Raw genomic sequence first — 18,274 nt, forward strand, 5'->3', positions numbered from 1 at the left:
CCCTGGCAAACACAATCTGGGATTAGATCCCATTGTGTGATTTAAATTAACATCTGTCAGGGTTCTTCAGAATTAGGTAATTCTTTTTGGGTCAAGGTGCTTGTCTCTTGGGCTGGGGAGAATTAAGAAGAGAGTTCCTGATTGTTATGAATATTTTGGCTTTATTGGGAAATCTTTAGCAATTGCTAGAAATCATCCTGTTTCATAAAAATGATAAACTTCCATTTTAATGATATTTGCAGACAATGCCAAATTAAGGTATGGTGTGAGTAGAAAATAAGTAAAAGGACCTAGAGAAGTTAAAAATGTGGGCAGGGAATACTGTAACTTTTGGCTGGCTTACGAAAACAAGATAATAGATTCAGGAAATACTAAAGGAAAGTATGTACAGAAGTGTACGCAAGGTATGAAAACAGGTCAGGTTTTGGTGGGGTTTTTTAATTGATGAAGTATGAGCAGTCTGTGCTGCTGTGAGCTACATAAACAAAAGTTGTCGCATCATAGACAAGGGAGGTAAATATAATGCTTCCACAAAGCATTATTGAGATTGGGTACCCAGAACAAGAACTTTGTTATAAATACAGCACTAAAGAGATGTCAAAAAAATTTGAAGGTGTCCAAAAAAGAGATTATTGACCTGGAGGTATTAATTTAAAAACAAGGAATTATAAAGGTCTAAAGGATAGATCCAGTAAGCCCTCTAAACTCAAAATTTCTGTTTCCTTAAGGGTGATCGGACAGTCTACAGGTATTTTGAATGATGTAAACACCAAGCAGGGTGATAAACTTTTAAGGTGATCCAGCTGGAATTAATTAGATGAAATTAAGCAAAAGAAATATAGGCCACCTTGTGGGAGCACTTATCTTAGTGGTGACTTTTAGATTAATTTTCCACAGGAATTGGTGAAATCCTGATGACTGGGGAGAAGAAAGTTTGGAATAATAATCCAACCCCCCCCCACACACGCGCGCACACACTTTGGATTCTGCATTGACCAAGGGAACAGACCTGACTTAATAAACCTTATCAGCAATCTTTTTTTTGGCTGATGTGACCAATAATGTCACCAGTAAATGTCGTATGCATGTGCAGCTGCAGCATGTACGTGGTCAGCCCAGCAGCTTGCAGAGCAGCATCAGGCTAATAAGTCTTTTGGGGAGCAGGGAAGGTGGGGGCGCAATCAAGGCCCCTGCAGTGAGGGAGGTAGTGGGGCTGAGTGTGGAACTGAGTTCATCCATGGGGAGATGGGGAGGCTCCCACTGCTGCATGTACCCCTGGGGGGGGAGCCATAGAAGACATGTAAGCCCCAGATCTGTGCATGGGGTGTGAGGGTAGGCTGCTGCTGCTGTGCTTTGGATGGCACCAAGCTCTTTCCAGTGAGGGGTTTTGTGCTCCACCTGAGTGGCGGTAGCACTGGGGATAGCTATAGGGGTCTCCCTCTCCCAACGCTGCTGCCCACAACGAGCACAGCCCTGACCTATCTCTCTCTAGGAAAGGCCTGGCACTGCCCCTGGCCCTAGCCTGCAGCAGCAGCCGGGCCTTGCTCCATGCACAGATCCTGAGGCCATGTGCCACCCATGACTCCTCCGGGAGTGTATGCAGCCATGGGAGCCCCTGTTCCCCCTGGACAAGTTGCTTGTGGCTCTGTCCTGTTCCCAGCCCCAGCCGCACTCTCTCCCTCACTACTCTCATGAACTTGTAGGGGGGAAAATCTAGAAAGTTTCCTGGTTTGGGTTTTTCTTTTTTCCCCATGTAACATGGCGATTGTTATCATTGCAGATTTTGCTCCCTAAATAACTGACCGCTGCTAATAAATTGATTTTGTTTCCTTTTTTTCCCTTCCATTCTCCCCACCCTTGCAAGGCAGTATCATTAGTAATATCAAGATCAATCAAATGTGAGTTATCTTTTGTTCCTGAAATTATTCAGTTGCATTCTGTGGTTACTTTCTTCAAAATCTAGTCAGTGACCAGGGTGAACTCTTGCTTTACTGTCACTGACTGATCCCTCCTCTGATTGCCCATTCAGTGCTATATAAATCTAATTTGGATAATTTTTTTACTAATATTCCAAAGTATGCCACAATTTTTAAAAAATAGTCTCTGCATATTCTATCAAAGATCTTATGATTATAGCAAGAAGTGGCTGGTACACCATAACTAAAAAGCAATATGACACACAGGCTGCCTTTTTCACTCTCCCAACTTGAGATCAGTTTGTTTTTTGATGCATGCAACATCATTCTGGAATGTAATTTTCCTAGATGCTGGAAATAGTGCGATTTCTCTCTGGTTATTCCAGTTGGCAAGGTCACACTTCTTTGGCAATTTTACCATAAGCCCTCTTTCTACTGTACTGGATCTTTTTTTTTTTTTCATTCCATGTTCTATTTTAAAAGATGATCTGGAGGGCTGTGTTGTTACTTGCTTTAAACATCTCTTCAATACAATTATCCTCTCCAACTGTGTCTCCAGTATTATGGTTACTGCTGGCTTTTCCAATTTATGCCACTGTAATGTTTCATGATTCTGTAACAAGCTCTAGTAGTAGGCATTTGATACATGTTCCTATTTAGTCATTCACTTGGTTCATTTTAAGATATCCTGAAAATGTTCTGCCTATCATTCATTTGTTTGTTTTTTAATAAGTGGGGTTGCAAGATCCACAGAAATTTTATTACAACAGTGAGGCTTGGACCAGAAAATTGACCCAAAATGGCATTGCAAATTCAGAAAGGGAGTGACCATAAAAAACACGGGGAGCTGCCTAGAGCTCTGTATTCTTTTCGTCACTTACTTGAATTTTCTCTTTTTTAGCAACATGCTATGGGGTGCCACTTAACATTAGCACTGTTAGGTGTGCAAACACTGGTGCATGATTCATAAGATTCAATCTAGAAATTTCAAATAGAAGTTCATGGTATCAAAAATATTCTGACCTGTTATGGTCTTTTGGAGTTATTTGCAATAGAAAAATCATTTACGAATTTTTCTGTAATCCAAGAACAAGTGAAATGGCATTGTCTGAGTGGTGCCTTAAATCTAAACACGTTGAGAACCATTGATATAGGTAGCATTCTGGTGTCTTCCTACAAAGAATCAATATCTTGGTTTTCTTCAGTTGACTCCTTTAGGATTTTGAACCCGTTCTTTAGTGTTTATATCTTTTTTTTAATTAAGAATGGTTGAGTCATCATTGTCCTCTTCTAACCTTCTTCGTCCTCTTGAACTTTGCCTTCAGTTTTGCAGCATAAAAGTGCTCATGTCTACATGCAGTTTCATCTTATCTGTGAAATCACCAGCTCTAATCTCATCTAGGCTTTCTTAGAAAACTAAGAGCTGGCAATATCTGAGGGGGACCTCAAGTCTTTTGAGAGATACCTTTAGTCTAAATGGATTGAGAGCCACTGGTCTAGATGTATTCTGGTGTGGCTTCTGGTGTTTTGTTTTTGTGGTCATTTTTGTTCATTATATGAGATGGGTTTCCTAGCCTTGTGCATAGCCTTAGGTTAATGAGGCTTTATTAATCGTTACAGCTATCCCTGTGTAGAAGTCCTACATTTGCTATCAAGGGTATACACTTCAGTAGCTTCAGGTGTTCCAAGTCAAGACTTAAGTCCACTAGAACTGTGACTTCTAAACACAGTGGTGTATTAATACAATGACTTAATAGTGGATTTGATACTTACAATGAAATCTCAGAATAGATTAAACCAGCAGTTCACAATTTGGTCTTTAGAGCACTGGGTCTGGTGTATGAGAACTGACTGGTCATGTGATGCTGATTCTTTCTTTCTGCTGTTAAATTGCATTAAAGGATCCTAAAAATATCTTTTCTAATATTAATTATCCATGTAAGCAATTCATGTATAGTTTCTACAGGGATAATAGTCAATCATAAATGGAAGATAAAGTGGCCGACACAACAACTAGGAACTGATTCAATTTTTTTTTTTTTTAAAGATGCCTTTTAACTAGACTAAATTGTTATTAGAACTCAGCCTTTCCCTAATGTAAACCTTTTTTCAAAGCATATTATGCTGTTCTTCTAAGACGAGCTTATTTATCTGATTTGTTTTTAAATGCTAATCTGAGGGGAACAGCTATTCAACATAATTTTGCTAGTGAAATTCTACTTAACATGAGGGTTTTGTGTAATTAAGTGTGTAATGTTAAGTGTTTTAAACCTAAGACTTGGATATGGAATGGTGCTTCTTAAACTATGGGAGGATTGGAAATTTGTGAAGACTAGAACTGGCTAAATAGCATAGTGTACAGTTCTATGGAGATTTTTTAAATGTAATTTCTTTTTTGGGGGGGGGGTGTTAATTGTGCTGTACTGCCAACCTCCCAGATCCTTGCAGCTCCTCACTGAAATAGATATTCATATCTTTTTCAATGGTGAGGGACTATTTTGAAGTTACAAAGCTTTCCAGAACAGCCTCTCCAGAGATCCTTGAAGTCTGTTCCAGTCCTGCAAACAAGAGGTGTGGAAGTTCTGGGAACCCTGGCTCCAGCTGAAGTTGTTGGGGCTTCCAGGTTCCTTGTTAAAGAGTCAGGAGATAAGCCCTTAGCTGATCATGGTTTTCAGATTCCATAGCAAAGAACCAAGAAATGCTTGCATGGCTGGCTGTTCCTGAATTGAGTCCTGGAATACTTCCAGGCAGACTTCCCCAGGACCCAAGGACATGAAGCTTGCAGGTCCCCACTGCAAAACATCAGTGAGGCAGTGTATGTAAAGGTTTGGGTCCCCAGCTGTTGGTCAGGGTCAGGTTTCCAAGTCTAGGGCAAGCCACCAAGAATTCATTGCAAGGTCTGACTTAAAAGTTTTTTGAACTTGAGTTGTCTCAAAGAAAACATTTCAGGCTTACTAATAAGTCAGCATTCCCTTTAAAAGAATTTTGTTGTGGAACTACTAACCAGGTATAATGAATGGCAATGACTATGCAAGTTTGCTATATTTTTTTTTCTCTATTATCCACCTGAAAATATATTTGGCTTCATTGACTATCTGAGGCACACCTTTTAGTTAGTCATACATTAATACCACAATAGTTTCTGTTGTTTTATCTTAATATTTAATGGAGGGAGGGGAAAAGGTAAGAAATGTAACTCCAGGAATTAACTAACTTAAAGTCTTAACTAAATATGGCTAAAAGTCATATTTGTCTGACTGGTATTTTGTAACTTATTTTTACATTTTTTCATTGTTACATCTAATACTATAGCATTTAAGCAGTAAAAGTGATGGTATTGCAGATAGTTGACCAGCTGGTTCATTGATTTCCAGTGATGCAGTTTGAATATGACCACCAGATGGCAGCATGTTACATGAACAGAAAATGTCATTGTTACATTTTTGAGTTTTCAGCAGAGAAAGTGTTCTTTTCTTTAAATGAAAACAGAAATATAAATGCTTTTCCATTATTGTGCTCATGGACCTTTTAAAAATCAATAATAATTCATTTAATTATTAGCTTTGCAACAGTAATCATCCTCATAGTTATTGCAGAGACCCTCATTAAAAAGTTCATCATTGCAACAAGCTTCAGAGGTAGAGAGGTGCAATTATCCTTACTTTTTATAAATAGGAAAAGTGAACCACTAAAAAGTGATTTGCCCAATGTGTTTAACCTGTGGTAAAGTCATGGCTAGAACCCAGATTATCTGAGTCCATACCAAATGTTTTAAACACAAAATAATTTCTCTGAATGTATTCTTGACATGAGTACAAAGACAGATATAGGCAATGTTACTTATCCCGATATGAATTTCCAAGGTAATAGAAAGGGGAAATCATTAGTTGTAGAGGATATTAACCCCTTTTTCCCTTGTGTGTAGTGCAGTTTATTTTATTGTCTTGGTCCCCAAGATAAGTAGGTGCCCAGCACATTTGTGGAGCTGGTGTGCAGGCCAGACTTGGTGCACAAGGCCAGAAATTTGGTGGCAGGACAAGCAAAGGCAGTGTTAACTGCTGTGCTTTTGGAGAACCACAGCAGTTAACACTGCCACTACTCGCCCCCCCGCAAAATTTCCAGACCTGTGGGGAGCCCCATGTGGCCCACAGAGCCACGTCATTTGGCTTATCTTGGTCACCCATGCCCTAGATCAGTGGTCTCCAAACCTTTTTGATCATGCACTCCTATCAGTAAAAAATTTTTGAACACGCACCCTCAATGTATGTATATTTATATTTGCACACCCCCTATCAGTAAAAAAAATTTTTGAGCACGCACCCCCAATATAGGTATATAAATAGAAGTTCTAACATTGTCTTCGCACACCCCAATGGATTGTCTTGCGCGCACCCTATTTCAGAGACCACTGCCCTAGATAATGATTGCATTGAATTCATTTGGATGTGAAGCTTTCAATGAGCATTATATGTATTTGAGTTTCCAATTCTTGTATGTGCTAGAAACTACCTTTTTTGCTTTGAAGTGCATCTTAGTTTAAATATGAATTTATCAGAACCCACAAAAAAATTAGGGGTTTTTTTTTTGGTTTTTTTTTTGTTTTTTTGGGTTTTTTTTTTTAAGTGCTGGGTATGACACATTTTTCACTTTCATAACTGGCTAGTAATTTTCCTTCTGAATCAGTACCAATGAGGAACATGTTATGGTATATTTTAACTAATATTTTTCTTCTGAGAAATCAAAACTTTTTTAAATTGAATTATAGATTATAGATTGAATTGGTTATTTCCCAGCGTAACATGTCAGACTACAACTGCTTTAGTACTAATAATTGGTGTTTCAGAGCCATAATGACAAGCTGTTAATCTGTGACTTGGAGTTAATTTAAGATAACTGATTGATTTAAAATTTAATTATTCTTTATATTTTTGGAACAAGAACAGTAGTTCAGCGAAGTACTTAAGCTTGGGCTGAATAAGTTAAGCACGGGGGGTGGGGTAGTCCAACCAAATTCAATACAGTGATTTACACTTTTAACCTAGGTAGAAGTCTTAGTTAATGTCATTGCCATAAACGCACATCTTCCTTTGTCTAAAATAAAGCTTTGGCTGGAAACTAATAGCTGGAAACTCTAATAGCTTTTCTTTGACTTAAGTATAAAGTTAACAACTGTAAGAAGTAGGCATGCTCAGTAATGAATTCTAGGACTGTGGTGTACATGCCAATTGTTAAGTGCTTGTTTATGTGAAGTTATCATAACACATTTTCAGGACTTCATGGTTCTGTTTAATGTTCTTCTCTAATGGGAGCAAGTGAATATCCATGTAAGAGATTCCAGCTGTGTTAATTCTGAAGTTGTGACCATAGTTTTCAATTAGTCAAATGTATATGGATGTTGGAATAAATGGTGTGCTATCAGGAGCAAAGATAAGTTTGGGGGCTGGTGGAAGGGAGGGGTTCCCCCCTCTTTATATGGAGAACTTTAATTTCTGAGGAGTGTGAATCAATTTGTAGTTGGCTGAAAGCCAGTTTTTTCCCTCAACTCTAACACACGTTTGAAAAACGTACTCACTTCCTAAGTGCCTTGTGAATCTGCAATGATTAATTCTTCTCATTATTTTGCTGCAAATTCTCATGACCCTCTGTGATGATTCGATCACCCACTTAGAGTTTATGCATATTCATATCTTTCCACTCCTGCCGCAGTCGTTCAAGTCTCCTTCACTGACTGTGGTATGTGCTTGGTGCAGTAATTGAGCTGCAGTAGATTGATTACTCTGGGGAGCTGTAAGGCCTTTAAAGGTGAAAACATATCAGTCCTGTTAATTAGGAAACAAAGCTCTGGTGGCAAGTTCAGCAGTCAAATGCTTCCACTGTAGAAATGAGGAAAGGTATGATTTGTTCCTCTCTGTGAACCCTGTTTACTTTTTTATATTTGAATTAGATCCATATCAGATGTAGTGGACTTCTGAAGAAAATAGCATGTCTTGTCTAATGATATGGGGGAGAGTATTTCAAGATGAGATTTTTTTTTTGTTTGTTTGTTTGTTTGTAGTATTGAGTATAGATATTAACTATTGTCAATCAAACCTTAAATTATATATTACCTATTAGGAGTTACTTGACCTATAAATGGAAAAAAAAAGATTAACTTTTTTTTTGCATCTCGATATGGATAACTAGTCCTTCTCTACTAACATCCTTATAGTTAACAATATGTTAGCTTGGCCTTAAATGTACTATTGGGCAAATCTTTGCTCTGAATTCTCTGAAGCCTACATCTTTGGCTTTTACTGCTCAACCAATTGTCTAGCTTTGCATGTACGTGATTAATTGAAGAGGATAAATTCTTAAAATTAGGTGAATATTAAATGATGGCATAAGGTTTTGTCTAACAGAGAGAGAGCATCCTTACATCAACATCATCGTAAGTACCCTGTGGTTTTATGTTGCTAAGCACTCTAATCTAGAGTGACATATTACAAAGATACAGAGATATTTAGAGTGGGGAGAACCATCTGCCACATTATCCATAAGATCCAGAAATAAAGTATTTAAGAGTAATTTATATTTTAAAAACCACTTTCCTTAGTAATGATTGGACAGCAGCTTTTATAATACAGATGCTGTTGTTATAAAATACCAGTATTTGTAGGCTGTGATTGATGCTTCTTCAGGTGAGTTACTATACCTCATCTTCATTCCTGTTGCTGTTGAGGTCAGTGGTAGATTCCCATTGAAGTCGGTGAGATCAGGGTTGGACTTTTCATGTGTTATTTTTTTACTTTGAAAAGCGTATTGTATCCATTTGTTTCATCTCAAATTGATCTAAAATTCCTTTTTTATTGTAGGCATTTATTAATACTGCAAAGGAAATCTACGAGAAAATCCAAGAAGGAGTCTTTGATATCAATAATGAGGTAATTTTTTTACCATATTCTGATAGCATACTCTTGTTGGGGTTTTTTTCCAAAAGCATTGCTCTCTTTTCACAAGAGCTTGGGTTATCTAGTAGAACAAGTTTATCACAAAATTCTAACTGAGAACCCAAACACATTATTATAGAATATTTGTAGATCCCTTTTGACATAAAATTGTCTGCTATTGTGATGAAAGTGGATTAAAATAAGTGACCCTATCCATCCATGAAGCATCACAAAATCATATAAATCCCCAAAAGAGAAGAAAATCCACTTTCATCCACTTCTCCATATGGTGTCATCTGCTTTCAAAGATAATTTTCCACTGTGTAAATGGGGAGACCGTGTTAATGGGCCAGATGTACTACATGAGCGATCTAGTATTAGGAGGGGGACTGGAAGGAATTCTATAAAGTATGATTGAAAAATACTGGTTTAGGTGACTGGATTCTATAAGGAGTAAAATATTAGCTACTTTACTTTGTCTATACAAATTGCTCAAATTGCTCAAAGTAAAGCTAATGATAGCCTGTTTTGGTTTCATACCAAACAAATGCTGAAATTCAAAAAACCTTTGTATTATTGAACCACAGAAAATTTCTGCTCTAATCTTTCAGCTCTCAAGCGCACCATTATTTTGCAATAGAGGGCCTTGGATAGCTTGGAAGTTATGAAATCATTAACAAATTGCTGGTTTGAATTTAGAACAGGTTACTATCATCTAAAATAATAGCTCTTCAGTATGTTTGTGAAATGTGAGGGGTAATTAGCCTATTTGTAGCATCTAATGAAGCTGGCTGTCACCTATGAAAACTTATGCCTCTGACCAAGTTAGTTTCCCAAGTGCCCCCCTGCACTACCTTCTTGTAAAATATGTTGGTGGGATGAGTCAAATTTTCAGTGAACTAGTATTCACCTCAGTAATGCCATATTTTGCAGCTATCTGGTTAATCTAATAGAAGCTGTTATAGAATCATAGAAAGTTAGGGTTGAAAGGGATCTCAGGAAGTGATCTAGTCCAACCCCCTGTTCAAAGCCTCTGCCACAAGACATCCGAATGATTAGCATTTGTCACACTTGTTGACAGTTGAAGATGTCCTTAGTACACAAACTTTTCTTTCACCCTTAAGCTTTCCCATCAAGGTCCTAAGCTAAAACACGTTAATAGGACAACAGGGAATTCTGCACAGCCGCTAGCCATTCCATACCAATCCTGTGAATAAGGATATTCATTTTCCAGGGCTGTCAGTCTGACATATCTGAATAAGAATGACAGTCACTACAATGTTGCTGTGTTGGGAATTGGTAAGGGAAGTGACAGAACTGCATTAAATTGTTCCACCTGCTCCTTGCTTATCATACAAGTTTACAAAGTAAAACATTACATACAGTTAGGGCAAGAGTAGACATCAGCAAGATGTCATTGCAGAGTTTCAGTAATACCCCAGCTGGTTGCACTAAATGGCTTGTGACTGAAGAGAACTTCACCCTTATGCATTGGTTCTGAAAACAAAACTCCAGTTTCTCAGAAAAATCTATTTGTAAATTCTCATTAACATTTTTCATCCAATTTGTTCAGAGTTCAGGTTCTTCAGGGTTAATGTGCCATATAATCTTGAGTTGGTTTTAAGGAGATGCTGTTCACTTAAAGACTGATGCTATATAGATTGGATGGTAATCAGGGCCTCTGAAAAGGCATGCTCATTGTATCTGTCGAGTTGCATATAGTAGCTGACTGCTTTACTGTGCCTTATGGAGCTTTGATTGCAATATGCTGTCAAGAGCCAACAGTCCATGCTATTTATTTGGCTTAATGCCAGGTCTGGCTCCTTGATTCCTCAAGAAGTTGCTACCAGCCCAGAGGGGGCAAAACCAATGAGCCATAGGGCATGCTTTTTATTAAAGAGGAGTCAAAGAGCGAAAAGAAACCACATCAGCTGCTGTCAATACCGAGCTAGTGCCAGAAACCCCAAGGCTACTACTGTTGCAGAACAACTGCCAAGCACTATAAATCTGAGATTTACTGTGACGCAAAGTTTCCTTAAGAGCTTAATTTCTGAAGCTACTGTATTACTTTTCTCAAAGTGCTGTATTTTTAGGTAAAATCCACTTGAGGGAGTGAGGGTTAAGATATAAGTGTGAGTTTGATGAATGAAAGAGCTGCGCTGTGTGTGGGTTCTTGGCGAGTAGCCATGTCTTTGGGGATCATAGAAATTATTGATGACACAGAACACTCATATGCCCTTAGCCTGTACAGCTGATTCAACATGGAAAGAAATGCTGTCTAAAGAGGAAAAGTTTTGCATTGTATTAAAGCAGTCGAGGTTTGAATCTATGTTCCTTTCTCCTTTAAAATTTTCTTTCTCTTTTTCCTTTCCTTTTCTTTTCTTTTCTCCTTTTTGCTTTTCTTTCTTGCTTTTGTTAGGAACATATACTATTTAAAAAGCCTTTTTCTTGTATGCAATTATAGGTAAATAATACTTTTGCTGAATGATTGTTTTCTTGCTTTCAAATTCAGAACTGTTTTACAGAAATTAAATGGAAATAAAGGAAACAAGAAGGAAAGCATCTCCCTTTCCCCTGCGCCCTCCCCCCCCACTTTACTTCCTTAATTGATATTAGGCATATTTTTAAATAGAATTTTGCTGTGGCTTATTGCACACAAAAATGAAGAGAGATCTTGTTTTAGATAGGTTCCTAAACAAAAAGAAATTAACTTATTTCAGTGCTTTTAGCATAATAAAATGGCCTAAAGTAATTATACTGTGTATTCAACTTTTTCTTATTTCAGGCAAATGGAATTAAAATTGGCCCTCAACATGCTGCTACTAATGCAACACTTGCAGGCAATCAGGGAGGACAACAAGCTGGTGGAGGCTGCTGTTGAGCCTATTTTTACTTTCTAGCTACCTGAATGGGGCCTACTAACTTGTTCTTTCACCCTCCCCCACTCCAGCTCAACTGACACATGAAACTATTGTAAGTTGGTTTCATGTTGCAGGAGAAGACTTTATCCTTCGAATTCTTGTATAACTTTGAATAAATGGTTAATGTTCACTTAAGAGACAGATTTTGGAGATTGTATTCATATCTATTTACATTTGATTTCTAGGTCAATTGATGTGATTATTTTTGTTAAATGTTGTCTTGTGCCCTTGACTACGAACTGAATTGTATTAAACACTACAAAGTCATCTGAGTATTTTAATCAGTTTGTGTAGTTAGGTTTCCCAGCTACTGTGGTTACCTAATGTTTAATATCGTAGAGCTGTCCTCAAGTTTTTGTCAATTTTCAAGGCTATAAAGAGAAGCAGAAAGGACTCTTTTAATTCTGTATTTATCATTTACTTTCTGTATATATAGTTTAATAACCTGCTTGGGTGTATTTGCCAAGCTAGAATTCTTTAATGCATTTGCATAAATTCTATACTATTTAGAGCTTGAAAACTACAGGAGCATTATTAGAAATTGCTTGGACGCTGAATTTTAAACCTTTTTGACATTGTTAGCATGTTTATCTTCTGTCATTATCCTGAAGTCCAAGAAAAAAATGCTTAATGTATATTACTAGAGGCTACATGTGTGTTACCTATTTTAATGCCAAATGTTTGCTGTTTGTTCACAATTTCCACAGCACCTCTTCAAAAATGGATTAGCTGTTTGCCTTAATGAATACTGTAGGTAAAAACTGAGAATGATGAATGAAAAATACAGGAGGAATTGATACCCATTTAAAGTGGCACATTATGAAGATTTTTTTTTAATAATGTTGTTTCCCCACCCCTTGTTTACACTTCATTTCTAGGTATATTTTTCATGCAGGACAGTTGGGGGGTGTTGTTTTTTGGGGGTTGTTTTTCCAACCTAGATGTACAGTGACTGTGTAAAGTTTTTCTTTTAGTGAAAACTTGTAATCCTAAATATATGGTAAGCATCTTGTCTATTGTGAAGGGGGGGGGTGACAATAAAATCTGCCAGATGGAAAATCTTGATAAAAGCCAAAACTGGAAATGGTTTGGTATTTATTATGGTGGTGATGTAAGGATGAGAGGGAGAGGTGGTACTCATAATGACATGGCTAAAACAGTGCAAAATAAAATCCTCTGTTTAAGTATTATATTTGTTTAAAGTGCAGAATATTCAATGTTGGTTTGACTGCAAATGAACAAAAATGAACTAATTCTTCATATTTCTATCTAATTCATAAATAAAGGGGTGACATTAGATCATGATCTGTATGTCTCCCTGAAGAAATGAATTTTAACTACAGTTTTGTCTTACTGGACCAGCTGAGACAGATTTGGGGGACATAGATTCCTCTCTCATTTCATCTCACTTTACAGTCAAGCTACAAGGGGGAGCATTGACTTCAGAAGTGAATAAACCTTAATTTAAGAAGTGTAACATAGCAATGGGTCTGAGATTAAATAAAGTTTTAAAAATATTTGGGGTCTTTTGCTCTTTTTATAGAGGAAGTTTATCCATAGGGCACAAATAGTACCAGTATCTTTCTTGTCCCTTTAGGATTTTAAAAGAATTAAAATTGCAGTTTACACTACATTATATCCTTCAGCTGCATTCTCAAGCTTTTGAGACGTGTACCTCCACACTTATACCACAGTTATGAATTTTAATTGTTTATAATGTACCATACTTTGCAATCAAAGCTACGTAAAACATTAAGCATTTATAAAGCAGAAAAAGAAAGTGTTAACCTTCTAACCTTAGTGTAGAAGCTTGAAGATGATTATTGTAGCCTCTTGAGTCCATTCTAATGAATTATTTTTGGATAATGGAGGTATTCAGTGAGATGCCTAGGTGATCTCATGACATTTAAGAATGAAAAACAGGTCTGCTTGGCAGTCTATCACAGCTTGCCTACCCTGCTTGAGCTAAGTGCATCTGCTTTGGGATGTCAGGGACAGCAGTGCTGCAGAGGTAAAGTTATAGTCTTGGGACTCTCTCTAGCAAACCTCAAGCCATTGTGAAAATGGTTCCAACCTTCCTAAGCCATAGCAATTATCAGCATAAAAAGTTTTAAGAATAGGAAATTATTTTCTTCTGGCAGATCCATATCCTTAGGGGGTGGGGAAGAGAAGCTCACATATTGCATAAGTGGTAGATTGTGGGTTAGGACTAGAGAAGCCTCTAAGAAATCATGTCAGTTGCTGAAAGGACTCGTTTTAGAAAATCGGAGACACAGTCATGCTGTAACAGCAGAGAACCAACCTTACCTTTTCAGACCAGTGCTATAATTACATTTCAAAAGTCTGCTACTTAATTCCTCCACAGCAGAAGTCATATTGGCATGGTCAAAGTTGAGATTTTATTCTAAAATCAGCGGTGTTGAAGGACACACTGCTTACAGTCTGTTATCTGAATATGCCAGTACTTGCAGGGAGGAGCTAATGCAGAACCAATGTTACTTTCTCCCAGGTGTCATTTTTTGCCTGCTTTAGAAACCAGGTTTAGTGTGAATGTAATGCTTGAAGCAAATCCTTTACAAGTTCTAATATCCTATATGTATCTGTTTTGGGTGAAACGAGCAATCACTTTACATAGTTCACTGGTATAGTTATCACACATATTATTCCAACATCTTTCCTTACCACAGTTATGGTAATCCTATATGTCCAGTTAGTTATGCAACTTCAGTTACACCTTAATGACTGTGGTAATATCTAGTTTCTTTGTTGCATTTTAGATGCCCTAACTGATTGCATTTTTATGGCCAAGGAATTACTTGTTGGCCATGGAATTTGAATATTTCATTGTACACAAGAGACCAGAACAGCTGCTGTGTATAAAAAAAACTACTACCAACAGTAGAAAAGTCATATCAAGGTGTATCATCATGCATGTTGTTGTGATGTCCCTCTGCTTACTTGCAGTAAGCTATAAAAATATAACTGTTGAACAAAAATGGTAAACTTAGAGTGATGTTCTCAAGCGTTTTGGTTTTTTAAGATTCTCTATATATAATTTCTAGGGAAATTCCAGAAGATTGGTTACTGCTTTCACAATAATCTGGTAAATTCTTTTGGTGAAAACTTGTAATCCTAAGTATATGGTAAGCATCTTGTCTATTGTAGAAGGGGGTTATCTACACAATAAGACTGAGAAACTCAATCTTCTCTCAGAGGTTTTACACTAGTGTAGTTCCATAGGTTTCAGTAATTCCGGTTCTCATAAATGTTGAAATCAGATTAAAATTTCTAGTCTAGTAAAGGTAGCATTTTTGCCTGGCCACTGTAAGCGACACTGTCTTGGTCTTGTTGGAGTAGAGCGCTATATAAATGCGTGAACAGATCACCTACTGAATTACTAAGAAAAGAAATTGGCTGAAGTTACTCAAAATAATTTATTCCACATGTACACATATTTGCTTGTAAAATGATATCTCTGTAATCTGGATTTTGAGGGTTTAAACAAGCAAAAAAAATAAAGTTGGAAATTGTGAATGTTGCAAGTATCTTGAAAATCAGTTGACTGAATTTTCTGGACCTCTACAGTTTGCTTTCAAAAGAGTTAAGTATGATATACAAGGGAGAACATATGACTTTATTAGAAATATTATGTAACCTTACACAATGTCATGGCATTTCCCCCCCCATTGGCACATGCTACTCATGTTCTCTTGTTGCTATAATGTAGTTTATCAGTAGATACTGTCATAAGACTTACTATCAATACCAATATTTAATAGCTCTTGCTTTTAGTAAACTGTATACAACTGTATATAAGAATCTCAACAGATTTATTTTACTTTGAAAATGCTGAAACCTGTGACTTGCACATTTTCCCAAAAAGTTGCTTATAAACTACTTAATATCTGTTTAAACTTTGCAGGGGTGAATGTTGTTTTTCTCTTCATACAGTTCAGTAGGTATTCATTGTTATGTGGAAAGTTAGAGAAGCATAATACTGGAAATCCCATTATCTTAAAAAAAATAAAATAAAATAAAATACAGGGTGGTGCACATGGCTGCGTGTGCTGCCTAAAACCAGAGCCTAGTCAGCCGGAGCTACACTCAGGTGCCAGCTGGGCTCCATGCGCCCAGATTGCCACTGCTACAGCCCCAGGAGGCCCTCAGGACCCTGGGTAAGGCCTGGCCCCAGCCTCTCCTACCCCACCCAGGGCAATTTGCTTCATGTCAGAGCGCATGTGCAGGGGCAACTACATAACTATATGCTGCTGCTACTTATCCCCAGGGAAATGCACATGCACACTCGTGGGAATGTGCCATGGGAGTCTTCCCCCATGGAGACTGGGAGCAGAGCAGTGACTGCTTCCCAAGCCTTTCCCAGACTTGGGATCACCTCACTGGGTGAAGGTGCAGAGAGCTGGGGAGAAAGTGACAGCTGTAGGCTGAATGTCTTTAATGCTCTTGTTCCTGTAAACATTCCTACTGGTGGACGATTGAGACATTTCCACTGGTAGAAATAGATAGCTGTGGAGAGGCATTCATGACAAAGTGCTTTTATGAGTAGCACTTAGTTCTGGTTCCAATTCATTTCTAATGGGGAGTAAAATCAAACTTTTAAAAAAAAAATTTACACTTAGGTATGTGTTTAAAATATGTATTTGTAGCCTGTAGTGATGACAGTACAACTTTGATCACTTGCAACTAATATCTTACTTCATTCCCAAGAGCCAGCTCTTCCATGTGATTTAATTTGTAAATGATGTGGCTTCCCAGTTCTTGTTACCCCCATCTGAAGGCACATGGTTGATATTTTAAAAGTACTGTCATGTTAGTTTTAGGCCAAAAACAACCCATTCTTGTCCATAGTAATCTTGAACTACGGAAGTTGGAGCAGCAAACCCACACCTAAAGATGTATTATCCTGGATTCCAATTTCTTTTGTAGAACACTAACACTAGCTTAGTTATAATTTAAATTGAAAATGAGAGAGAAGAGAAATCAAAATAAATTAATTGAGTTAATATTTTCTCCTAGAAAATGGTTGGAAAATTTGATTTATGCCAGAAGCTTTTTTATTCAAATGAGTGGGTACCTTAGCCTCTCTCAGGCCAGATACAGACATTACACTTTAACTGATATAAGTGATCAGAAACTGGTCTGTACCTGTAACGGAACAGAAGTTCAGTCCACATAGACTGGTTTAAAAATGGCAGAACCTGGTCTAAGATTTGCTCCCCCCCCTCTCTGCCCTCGGTGAATGTGTGTTCTGTTTTCTACTGATCTAAACCACACTACTTACAGAAACTTGCATCGATTCCACCTCTGATGTTTTGATGTTTGTACCTAGCTGCAATGTCTCTCTTCCATTCTTGTTGGATGTACAGGAGACCATCCAGTTTCCTCTCTCATATTTTCTGTCCTGTTCCTTGTCTTTATTCTGTTCTTACTTTTCTTTCTATCTCTGGTCTGCCACTCCATTTCCCTCCTGTTTCTTTACCATCCAAAAAGAAAATAAATTCTTTATCTTGCCTTACAATTCAAGAGCTTTTGTCCTACTTGTATTCCTCTACCTCTGCTTCCAGTTCTGCAGTGCTTCTGAGAAAAACGTACTTTCTGTGTGATTTATTAAAAATTAATACTGATGTTCAGGAGATGGAGGTACCAAAACTAGCTGATTCACATGAGTCAGGCAGCTAGAATCCCACCACCCAAAATAAGTGTTCTGAAACTTTACCACTAGAGATTAATTAATTATACACACAATTGTATGGTATATACCCTTTATTCTAATAAAAATGGGGAGAAGGGAATTAATGCACTTCTCTCTTCCTAGTCCTGTTACAGATGAAGCATTGCCTAGGTTTGTTTCCTTTGCGTATCATTGTTTACATGGAGAGATTTTCTTCTATTTAGTTTTTTCATGCCAGCAATGGAAAGATCATGGTTTTGTTTGAGTTTTTAGTGTAGGCTTGTACTAAATATTAGTTGTAAAGTATTATACATAAAACTATAAACACCTCTACTATTCTTAGAAAGTTCTTATTTCCACTGGTCCTTGTTAAATTACAGTTCATCTGCCATATAGCTACACTGTAACTTTAACAGTATACAGTAGTAATTTGTTTTATTGTGGTTCTGAAATCTCAGTTTGTAAATAATCCATGTAGCTGCTGTATAAATAGCTGACGAAATGTCTTTACTAGGGTGCTCCATATGAAAGAAACCACAACATTAGGTAATAAAAACTAGTAACAGAATGTAACAAAACCAAGACCATGACAAAAAGCAGCATGTTGCACGGATCTATCGCTTTTATTCTTAGGACAGATTTTATTATTTTTGGAGCTATTACAAGACCTATGTTAAATATTGTGGCTGATAAGAGGAAACAGACTCTTGGCAAACGTGGAAAACCAATTACAGCATATTATCCTATTCCCCCTCCAGTGAAGGAAGGGCTAAGTCAGAAGTTCATTCCCTGCTTTCCCAGATGAAAAGTGTTCCTGCTCAG

The 18,274-nt window shown here is 37.4% G+C and overlaps 1 protein-coding gene across 1 annotated transcript in view; it reads left to right on the forward strand.

Annotated features, from left to right (window-relative positions):
* The window catches only part of RAB2A (RAB2A, member RAS oncogene family), a 75,229-nt gene extending 59,928 nt beyond the window's left edge, over positions 1-15,301 (forward strand). The window contains exons 7-8 of the mRNA XM_090040038.1: positions 8,768-8,836; positions 11,628-15,301. Coding sequence (XP_089896164.1) covers positions 8,768-8,836; positions 11,628-11,723 — 165 coding nt within the window. The 3' untranslated portion in view covers positions 11,724-15,301. The remainder of the gene's footprint in view (positions 1-8,767; positions 8,837-11,627) is intronic.
* The last annotated feature ends 2,973 nt before the right edge of the window (positions 15,302-18,274 follow it).

Source organism: Crocodylus siamensis, chromosome 3 (genome assembly GCF_052110815.1).
Source record: "Crocodylus siamensis isolate JL-2025a chromosome 3, ASM5211081v1, whole genome shotgun sequence".
Taxonomy (NCBI): domain Eukaryota; kingdom Metazoa; phylum Chordata; order Crocodylia; family Crocodylidae; genus Crocodylus; species Crocodylus siamensis.